Genomic DNA, 11,064 nt, shown 5'->3' with positions numbered 1-11,064 from the left:
CAAAACTGTCTCAAACCTCAGATCAGAAAAGAGGGACAGATGGCGAGCTCTTCAGTTTTTTTCCTAAAAGAAAAAAAACGGTTTAAATTTATGCTGAAATGCTGAAATTACAAAACGTGAAAACAATATAATAAATGATAAAATAACATATCAGGTCAAACATTCACTGTACATTAAGGTTTATAATGTTTGTATCTGTAATAGTCTTTAATTAACTACATTATTAATAGGTAAATGTATTCAGTGTAATAAATGGATGCCGCATAAACAACTTTAAATATTCTAAAATGAAACAATATCAATAAATAGCTGATATTTGTAACTAATATCCTACAGCTATAGACAGATTATGAGGCAATGGGCCCCTAGACACAGACATATAAAAGGTCCCCCACCCCTCCTACACAGGAGCAAGACCCCCAAACTGAAAGTCATTTAGCATCTCTTTGTGGTAGTTCTGGCCTGTGCTGTTAATCAAATAATTGTTTGTCATTTTTTTAAGCAAACGTGAAGATTTGCAGCTTTTCTCTGTTTTCTATCTCAGTAAACTGAATCTCTTTGGTCCTTCAGACAAAACAAGACATCTGAAGTTGTCACTTGGGCATTTTTCACTGTTGCACTGACATTTTATTGACTAAACGATTCAACAAGAAAATAATTAAAATAATTTAAAAAAATAAAAGATGAATCGATAATGAAAACCATTTGTTGCAGCCCAACAGGACTTTTACTTTCCATTCTGGTTTTGACACTGAAGTAAAGGATCTGATAGGATCTGATATCTTCCACCATGAAATCAAATCTCAACATAACACTTTCAGTTGCTCCTCATTAGTCAGACCCTCCAGGAGTTCTTGTGATGACTGCTGCCTGTGGGCCGGACAGAAAAACAATGAGCTGAAAACCACTATAAATCTCCGTAAAGGGGAGCTGCACATTCAGCTGGTAATTCTCTGTAGGTTCATCACTACCAGAGACACACAACACATTGTTATTTATACATCGTTATTATAAACATATACATTATAGCTGCTTTAATGACCGACCTCTGCTGTGAACTGAAACACAGCGAGTGGAAAGTTCAGAGTCACCTCAGTCCTTCAGGATCAGAAGATCCAGGACTGGACCTGGTCCTGGGCCGTGGACCTCCCACCCCGCTGAACGCTGACACCAGGTCTCCGACGCTGGCGGTTGAGCAGGGCATCTCCTCGCTCTCCTTCCTCTTCGTCCTCGTCTTCCTTGGGTTGGTGTTCAGACTCTTGGAGCGCAGTGTGGGATACATCCTGTCCTCCCCCACCAGGAGGTCCTCCGACGGCTCCCCCCCCCCTCTATTACCATGGTTACTGTCCACTATCTCTCCCCCCTGCTCCCCATCGGACAGCCCGGACGTTCTCTCCTCCACTTCCTGTTTGGTTTCATTGCCTCCACTCTTCTCTACCGTTACTCTGGGGGAGGGGTGGACACCCCAGTGAGGCATGCTGGGAGATCTGAAGGTCTGCTGTGAGCCAGGTGGGTTCAAACTGGTCGCCTCCTCCTGGTCCTGATGGACAGGGCTGTAGACGATGCTGTTGATGGACTTCCTGTTGGAGGAGGGGGATCCACTGAGGATCGGAGAGGATAAATACTGTGTGACTTTTGACCTCTCCAGAGGGAATGACACCGCCGCCTCCAGTCGGGTTTTCTCTGCTGGTTTCTCCATATTAGCGTCCGTCGTGTCAGACTGAGGTGAAGCAGGACAGGTGTGGGGGGGTCTATGGTCGGGGACACAGGGGGAGATTAGGATGTTGACGTTGGACAGAGACTGAGTCCTGTCCTTCAGTCCTCTCACCTCCAGAGTCGACCTGAGCTCCTTCACATCACCTGAAAACAGGAAGCACGAGTTCACATCAACTCACATAATTTATTTCAAATACTGCTTCATTCTTACACAGTCCTACGTGTATTTTCAGTTTGAGTATCAAGTCTCAGTAGTGTTTCAGTCCTCAAAGATTAACACCCTGCAGGTACACCAGCGCCCCCCTGAGGCTCTAATGTTCATCACACACCAGAAGACTAAACGGCTGTTTCTGACATCACTCCCTCGTTCAGTCATTCACTACTTCCTATAAATAAGACAGTCAGGGCCAGATGTTTTAAGGCAGAAAGACGTTACAGTAGCCAGAAGGACGTTACCGCTGCTAGGCTGTTAACCAGGACCAAGAGGTTCGACCACATCACACCTGTTTCAGCCTCTTTACATTGGCTCCCTGTTTGTTTTAGGATTGATTTTAAGATCTTGTTGATTAATTTTAAGGCTCTTCATGGCCTGGGTCCAGACTATATTTTAGACCTTGTAATCCCTTATGAACCTTCACGTAGTTTGAGATCTTCGGGCAAGGGTCTTCTGTCTGTTCCTGAGTCCAGGATGGAAACTAAGGGGGACAGAGCTTTTGCTATCAGGGCCCCAAGGCTCTGGAACAACTTGCCTGAAGACATTAGGTTGTCTGAGTCAGTGTCTTCGTTTAAGTCTCTTCTCAAAACACATTTTTATCGGAAAGCAGATCCTGATTTTACCTGAACTGGCTGTTTATTTTATTGCTTTTGTATATTTTATGTATTTTATTTCTTTATATTTCATCATTCAGTGTGATATTTTATTTCTCTTGTTGTGAAGCACTTTGTACTTTGTTTTGATAAGTGCTCTATAAATAAAGTTTTATTATTATTATAATTATTATTATTATTACAGTAGTCAGAACTATTAACCTAATCAACCCTAAACCTAAATTGAATTATAACTCATTCAAAAGCCTTGAGTTGAGTGTGAAGTCTTTCACAGCCAACCTGGAAAGCACTACAGCCAATTCTCAATTTGTTGTACCACACTCCTGGTCCTTATTTGGAATTTTTATCTGAATTCTCTGAATTCTGAGTTTTTATCAAGTTTAGTCCTTAAAACAGATAAAGTGGTTATTGTAGGTGATTTCAATATTCATCTGGACGTTGAAAATGATAGTACTGCGTTTATCTCATTATTAGATTCGAGTGTACATAAACACACTCACTGTTTTAACCACACCCTCGACCTTGTTCTGGTATATGGCATTGAAATTGAACATTTAATCTTTCCACAGAATCCTTCATTATCGGACCATTACTTAATAACGTTTGAACTGCTATTACTGAACTACACACCATTAGGCAAAAACTCCTACCTAGATGTCTATCTGATAGTGCTGTAGCTAAATTTAAGGAAGTGATCCCATCTGCATTTTATTCAATACTATGTCTCAATATAACAGAGGACTTCTATGCTAATTTCAGCCCCTCCCAAATTGACCATCTAGTTGATAGCGCTGCAGGCTCACTGCAAACGACACTCGGTTCTATCGCCCCTTTAAAAAAGAAGATAACAAAATAAAAATCTTAGCTCCATGGTATAACCCCCAAACCTGCAAATTATAGCAAACATCGCAACAACTTGAAAGGGAATGGCGTTCCACCAATGTGGTAGAATCTCATTTAGTCAGGCAAGATAATCTTAAAACATACAGGAAGGCCCACCGTAATGCCAGAGCAGCTTACTGCTCATCATTAATAGAGGAAAATAAGAACAACCTCAGGTTTCTTTTCAGCACTGTAGCCAGGCTGACAGAGAATCACAGCTCTATTGAACCATGTATTCCTATAGCCCTCAGTAGTAACGACTTCATGAGCTTCTTTAATGATAAAATTTGAACTATTAGAGAAAACATTCATCACATCCTGCCCTCAACCGGTACCAATTTATCTTCAACGACAGGAACCTTAGAAACAGCTGTAAAACCTGATATATATTTAGACTACTTTTCTCCTATCAAACTTCTTCAACTAATTTCAACGCTTTCTTCATCTAAGCCATCAACCTGTCTCTTAGACCCCATTCCAACTAGGCTGCTTAAAGACATTTTACCCTTAGTTAGCACTTCTTTACTGGATATGATCAATCTGTCTTTATTAACAGGCTAAGTCCCACAGTCCTTTAAAGTAGCTGTAATTAAACCGCTTCTTAAAAAGCCCACTCTTGATCCAAGGGTTTTAGCCAACTACAGACCTATATCTAACCTTTCCTTTCTCTCTAAGATCCTTGAGAAAGCAGTTGCCGATCAGTTGTGTGACTTTAACAATAGTTTATTTGAGGATTTTCAGTCAGGGTTTAGAGTGCATCATAGCACAGAGACAGCACTGGTGAAAATGACAAATGACCTTTTAATTGCATCAGACAACGGACTTGTCTCTGTACTTGTTAGATCTTAGTGCTGCGTTCGACACCATTGACCATCACATCCTATTACAGAGACTGGAACATGTAATTGGCATTAAAGGAGCCGCACTAAGCTGGTTTAAATCCTATCAATCAGATCGATCTCAGTTTGTACATGTTAACGGTGAGTCCTCCGTGCACACCAAAGTTAGTCACGGAGTTCCACAAGGTTCTGTGCTTGGACCGATTCTATTCACCTTATATATGCTTCCTCTAGGCAATATTATTAGGAAACACTCCATAAACTTTCATTTTTATGCAAATGATACCCAGTTATATCTATCGATCAAGCCAGATGAAACTTATCAGTTAGCTAAACTTCAAGCATGCCTTAAGGACATAAAAACCTGGATGACCTGCAACTTTCTGATGTTAAACTCAGACAAGTATTGAAGTTATTGTACTTGGCCCCAAACACCTCCCAGACACTAAAGATATAGTTACTCTAGATGGCATTGTCCTGGCCTCCAGCACCACCGTAAGGAACCTCAGAGTTATCTTTGAATAGGATTTATCCTTTAACTACCACATGAAACAAACTTCAAGAACTGCCTTCTTTCACCTACACAACATTGCAAAAATCAGGCACATCCTGACTCAAAATGATGCTGAAAAACTAGTCCATGCATTTGTTGCTTCTAGGCTGGACTACTGCAATTCCTTATTATCAGGCTGCCTGAATAAGTCCCTTAGGACTCTCCAGTTGATCCAGAATGCTGTGACGCATGTACTGACAAGAACTAGGAAAAGAGATCATATTACTTCAATATTAACTTCTCTGCACTGGCTCCCTGTAAAATCCAGAATATAATTTAAAATCCTTCTCCTCACCTACAAAACTCTTAATGGTCAGGTCATCCTTAAGATCTCATAATACCTTATTATCCGACTAGAACACTGTGCTCCCAGGATGTTACTTATTTGGGTTCCTAGAGTCTCCAAAAGTAGACCGGGAGCCAGAGCCTTCAGTTATCAAGTTCCTTTCCTGTGGAACCAGGTCCCAGTTTGGGAGGCAGACACCATCTTCACATTTAAGAGTAGGCTTAAGACTTTCCTCTTTGATAAAGCTTATAGTTAGGGCTTGCTCAGGTGATTCCTGAACCATTTTTAGTCTTATAATTATTATAATTATTTTATTATTATTATTACCACTACCATAACCATTACTATTATTTTAAATGTCAATGTGGAATTTGCATTGTTCAACTGTTTGTTTGTATGTTCTCTTTCCTTCTGCCCCCCCCCAACCGGTCCAGATTGTAATGTGTCATGTGTCTCGTACTACCTGTTGTGTTTCCTCGCTCTGTGGTTCCTCCTTGTCTCTCTGGACTCAGTTGGACCCTCCTGTCATTTCCGTCCGTGTCTCCAGACACAAAGATCCTGTCGTCATGCTCCAGCTGATATCGGCACAGACTGTATCCGTCTGCACTGTTGATGCTGCCGTGTCGCAGCAGAGTGGCCGGCTCACAGACAGACGATCCTCTGGAGCGAGTGCGGACGAGCTCGGCCCGGTCGACACCCGCCAGCTTCTCCAGAGCGTTCATCATCCGGCCAGAGAACTCCTCCAGCTGAGCCAGGCGGAGGTCCACTGTCTGCAAAGACGCCTTCATCGAGTGCTCCCTCTCATTTACCTCCTCCAGACGCATGAACATATTCTCCACCCTGAACAGAAGACAGGAAACACAGAGGAGAGAGCAGGAAAACAGTTTGACTTGATTCCCCCGTAAATAGGATATTTTTGTTTGTTCTACTGCTGTGAGTATAACTTAATTTTCATGCTGCTGTCACTGTTATCTGCAGACACTTTACCCATCACCAGATTGCCTTTCTTGTAATTCTGTATTTATTCATTGCAATTAATCATATCCTCATTTTGGGATTGTTTGTCAACAAATTTGCCCCCTAAAGGCAGAGAGTGGTAACTACAGAAGGAGTGAAGTGGAGAAAAATTACAGGTTTAACGTCAGGCTGATTAGCAAACTGTGTCACAGATACAAAGGTTGTACTGACTTTATTTTACTTTGTAGACTAATAGTTTTACCCATAAAAACATTGCTATAAAACATTTATAATACCTAAAAATGCAGATAATTCACTCTGCCTTTGTGATAATGTGAGGGGAAAATTCAGTAGCTACAAACAAAATGTGTTTTTTCAGCTTTCTAATAATTTTCAATAGTTTGTTTAGAAAATAAACTTTTCTTTCATTATTTACAGTCCATAGTTCATATGGGTTCGTGTGACTATCAGTTAAATTTTCCATTTAATAATTCAGTGCTAAAAAATTGGATAATTTCATACAATTTTCATTCGTCAGATCAATGTATAATTAAGATTTTGGGATTGTTTTTGTAAATTTTATATCTAAAAAAAAATGTTTTACATGTGACAAAAAAGACGTGTTTTTACGTAAAAGTTAGTTTTGTTTATTATCCTTTTGGAAATTTGTTTCTGTGGCAACTGTCAGACAAATACAACCACAACAAAAAAGACATTACAATTAAAGACAGACATTTAACAACAAAGTGCTCCACAACAACATCACCAACAATCAAGAATTAAGTACAACGAAATGCAAGTGTTAACTACAGATAGTGAGAAATACCAAACAATAAAGCACAAAGTTAGAATACTCTCCACAAATGAACAATAAAAGAGAACCCCGTCTGTTCACTCCAAACCGTCGAAGCTTCCGCATGAAGTATAATCGTTGTAATCCTCTCCTGTAAATGACTCCTGTGTTTAAATTCCACAATTTACTGGCCCTAGATTTTTATATTAATCAACGTATCCTCGTACTCATAAAACGGACAAATGGAAGTCATGAAATGACGATTTAAAAACGGGAAGTGAAATTAAAAAACCCAAACACAAAAATTGAAAGCTTGAATGTCTCCTTAGTTCTGCTCAATGGCATTTTTGTGTATGTGGTGTTTTTATTATCAGAATCAGAATCAGAAAGACTTTGTTGATTCCTGAGGGGAAACTCTTTTGTTCCAGCAGCTCACTGTCACGTCAGTGCACACAGGAATAGAAGTACTAAGCAAAAATATAATACACTATAATACAGGTCAGATAAATTAAGTACCAAGTGGGTATAAGTATAAAATTAAAATAAGTGTGAAGTACCAAGTGGGTTTACCGGTTGATGATAATAATGCGGTATAAAGCAATAGTGCATGAACTGTCAAGTTAAGTGAAGCTATTAAGATTATAATGAGATGGAGGATATTGCACAGCAGTAATAGAGGTATGAATAAATATCAATATCAATAAATTCAATTATTCAATTATAATTCTGACTAATGTACCACTGTCTCTCTGACAGTATATTTGTTTTCCTGACCTCTCAGATGTGACTCTGATTCTTTCGTTGTTAGACGACTGTTTCTCGTCGTCTTTCTCTCTGAAATATTCCTCCACACACTGCTCCTCGAACTCATGCAGACTCTTCAGCTCGTCTGCATTCAGCACCAGCTCTGATGAGACAAACATGATTTCATCTCTGAGGAAATAAACAGTACTGAATTGTCTGAGTCGGAGGTGCTACTGTCAGGGGGACTCTGTCAGTGAACCAGATCTTACGGAGTCGCCTCTCCTGGTCGTCGTGATCTCCCTCTGGCCTCTGTCTGCAGCGGCAGCACAGCCTCTTCAGGATGATGTAGATGTGGGGGAAGATGATGAGGGGGGGAGGCAGGATGGGACGGTCGTGGAAGGTCATGATCAGCTGATACCGCTGGAACTTCCACACCTGGTTGGAGATGGACTTCACCTCGAAGAACGTGTTACTGTGAAGAGTGAGAAGAGGCAGGTTTGATTTTCTGTCTCTCCTCAGGTCCATTATCTCCAGGACTTGGTTTAACCAGCTGTTCGTAAATCCATCACTAAGTTTGTGCGTGAAGAATTTATGTGTAGCTTGTGCAGCCCAGTCCAGTTCTCTACTTCAGTATAGTTTAGAGGTTTTAGTACATTTTGAAGATTTTCTTTTCGTCCAAAGGGAAATATTGTACTTTATTCCACTACATTTATCTAGAGTTACTGGTTCATTTTAGGGCTGCAACTGACATTTACTTTCACTATCGATTAGCCTAATGATTATTATTATTATTTTCTCGATTACTCGTTTAGTCTATAAAATGTCAGAAAAGAATCTTGTGTCCCACCAACAGTCCAAAACCCAAAGAGATTCAGTTCTGTGATAGAAAACAGAGAAAAAAACAGAAAATCTTAATATTTGAGAGGTTGAAAACAGCAATTTCTTTGGCATTTTTGCTTGAAAAATTACTTAAATGATTAGTCAGTTATGAAAATAGTTGGCAATTATTTATCTATTGACTAATCAATTAATCGACTACTTGTTTCAGCTGTAGTTAAATTTGTAGATTCACATTTTACATTTGATATAAAATGAATATGGCTGTTGTCAAAAACAGCCTGAAATGGGCTTCATTGTTATTCTTTTTCTCTTTAATTTGTTTGTATAAACTGAATTAGAGAAAAATAAGAAATGTCTGATGAAACATCTGATTTGTATTGATCTGTTTCTGTGGAACTCAAAAGTTCTTCTGTTTCTGGTTTATGACGGAAAAATGAACAAAAATACAATAAATCTAAATAAATAACAGATCAGAGTTCAAAGAAGAAATATGAGTCCTGTGACTTTCCAAAAAGAAATGTTCTCTTTTCTTTCTTTCTTTCTTTTCTTTCTCTCTTTCTTTTATTTTTCCTTTTCTTTATTCCCCTCTTTTTCTGTTATCTGTCACTTTCTTTTTGTATGAATGCATGAGAATCCACAGAACTAGAGATACAAGATTTTAACCCGACACTGAAACTAAACTACCAGGAATTTTATTTTGGAAATGTTTTCCTGTAGACGTGAGTTTCCTCTTCTACATGTTTTATCTGTGCTGCAGTGTGTTTAAACAGTTCTGAACTGATCTGAAGTCTGTCTGTGTGCTGTATATTAGTGTCAGCAGCAGGATCAGGTGGTGAACACTGACTTGAAGACGGCGATGAGCAGGTTGACCAGCAGGATGTTGGCGACCAGCAGGTAACAGGCCATGATTGCCGGTGTGAGCCAGGCTCCGGGGATACAGGGAGGAAGCTTCTTCCCGTCTTCATCGTACATGTTGTCTCCACATGGAGCTGAGGCACAAACAACACACTCTGTCTCATTAACGTTTTAACATTTTTGCTTTAATTATCATTATGGAGTAAACATTGATTGCACCGTGTAATGGCTATAGAATAATGACACCACCTGCGTTTAGATTGGTTCCTTATAAGCCTCGCTTTCACCATGCTATTCTCTGCCACCGGGCTTGATTTACGACAAAAAGTGTCAATCATTATGCAACCAAAAGAGGAAGAGGATAGGTTTCGGAGCTCCGGGACTTAAAATGGTTCCAAACCATCATTCAGTTTGCTTTCTTTCTACTAGATCAGTAAGTAACAAAACCTGTCTACTATTATTTCCAAAGTGGTGGTGTTAGTTACTTCACGGAAATTTGGGAACAAATGCACTATGTCCTGTGTTGTTGGCAGTTGCTAGGCTCTGAGGAAAACAGACAGCGACCAGTTGTCTTTGCGCCAATGGCGCCAACAATAATACCACTTGGAAACACTAGTATGGAAGTGTATACGGGACTATATTCAAATGATAATGTAAACTTGAAAATTAAAATGAAATAATCCAATTTTCATTTTCATTTTCACATACTTGTATGGGAGTTCTATGACTATATTGAAATGAAAATGGAAAAGGTGTTTGACATTTAATTTTTAGTTGTAACCCGCAGTACAGTGGACAATATTCAAATGTTAATTAAAATTTGAAAATGAAATATAAACAATGTAATCTGACTTTCCATTTATGCAAGCAATACGTAAGTCAAAATAAAAATGAAATTTTCTAACAATTTGAAAATAAAAACTGCATTTGACATTTCATTTTGAAAGACTTATGACAAATACAGTCATAAAGTTATAATAATCCAGCAGTCAGTGAGGCCCGGCCGCCTTTTCACCTTTCTGCCACAAGTGGAATATGCACATGAGCAAAGCAGCAGATGTTCAAGCAAGTGACATCCTAACTGAAGACCCGCCTTGATGAGAGCACTGACAGATTGCATTTTCATTTTCATGTTGACACCAATAGAGCGTGGTGACATGTAAATGTAAATGCAAAGACTGGGGCACTGTTTCGCTTATTGCATTTGAATAATGTCAACTGTACAGCAGGTTTAGTCTTTGAAAATGAAATGTCAAATGCCGTTTTCATTTTCATTTTCAAATTGTTAGAAAATTGCATTTCATTTTCATTTAGACCCAATAGAGCATGGTGACATGTAAATGCAAAGACTGGGGGACTGTTTTGCTCATTGCATTTGAATATTGTCCACTGTACAGCAGGTTAAGTCAAATTAAATGTCAAATGCAGTTTTCATCTTCATTTTGATTTAAATATTGCTCGCATAAATAGAAAATCAGGTTACATTGTTAATATTTTATTTTCAGATTTGATTAACATTTGAATATTGTCCACTGTACAGCTTTTCCATTATAATTTTAACATAGTCATAGAACGCCCATACAAGTATGTGAAAATGAAAATTGGATTATTTCATTTTCATTTTTACTCAAATAATGTGGAAAATTATAATGCTACTGTGGAATTCCAAGTTTACATTATCATTTGAATATATATAGTCCCGTATACGCTTCCTATACGCTAGGGGGGGAAAGCTGAAAAGTTGTCTATTTCCACTTTAAAGGACTGCAGA

General features: G+C 39.0%; 1 protein-coding gene across 2 annotated transcripts in view; it reads right to left on the bottom strand.

The window, feature by feature from the left end:
* Positions 1-693: 693 nt before the first annotated feature.
* LOC122878167 (transient receptor potential cation channel subfamily M member 1-like) overlaps positions 694-11,064 on the bottom strand; it is a 59,585-nt gene continuing 49,214 nt past the window's right edge. For both annotated transcript variants that reach the window (XM_044200592.1, XM_044200601.1), the window contains exons 24-28: positions 9,283-9,427; positions 7,868-8,070; positions 7,629-7,761; positions 5,568-5,944; positions 694-1,860 (exon numbers count right to left, since the gene is read on the bottom strand). In XM_044200592.1, the coding sequence (XP_044056527.1) occupies positions 1,088-1,860; positions 5,568-5,944; positions 7,629-7,761; positions 7,868-8,070; positions 9,283-9,427 (1,631 nt within the window). In that variant the 3' untranslated portion in view covers positions 694-1,087. The remainder of the gene's footprint in view (positions 1,861-5,567; positions 5,945-7,628; positions 7,762-7,867; positions 8,071-9,282; positions 9,428-11,064) is intronic.

Source organism: Siniperca chuatsi, linkage group LG1, assembly GCF_020085105.1.
Source record: "Siniperca chuatsi isolate FFG_IHB_CAS linkage group LG1, ASM2008510v1, whole genome shotgun sequence".
In the NCBI taxonomy this organism is placed as follows: domain Eukaryota; kingdom Metazoa; phylum Chordata; class Actinopteri; order Centrarchiformes; family Sinipercidae; genus Siniperca; species Siniperca chuatsi.
This window is presented reverse-complemented; position numbering and strand designations above follow the sequence as displayed.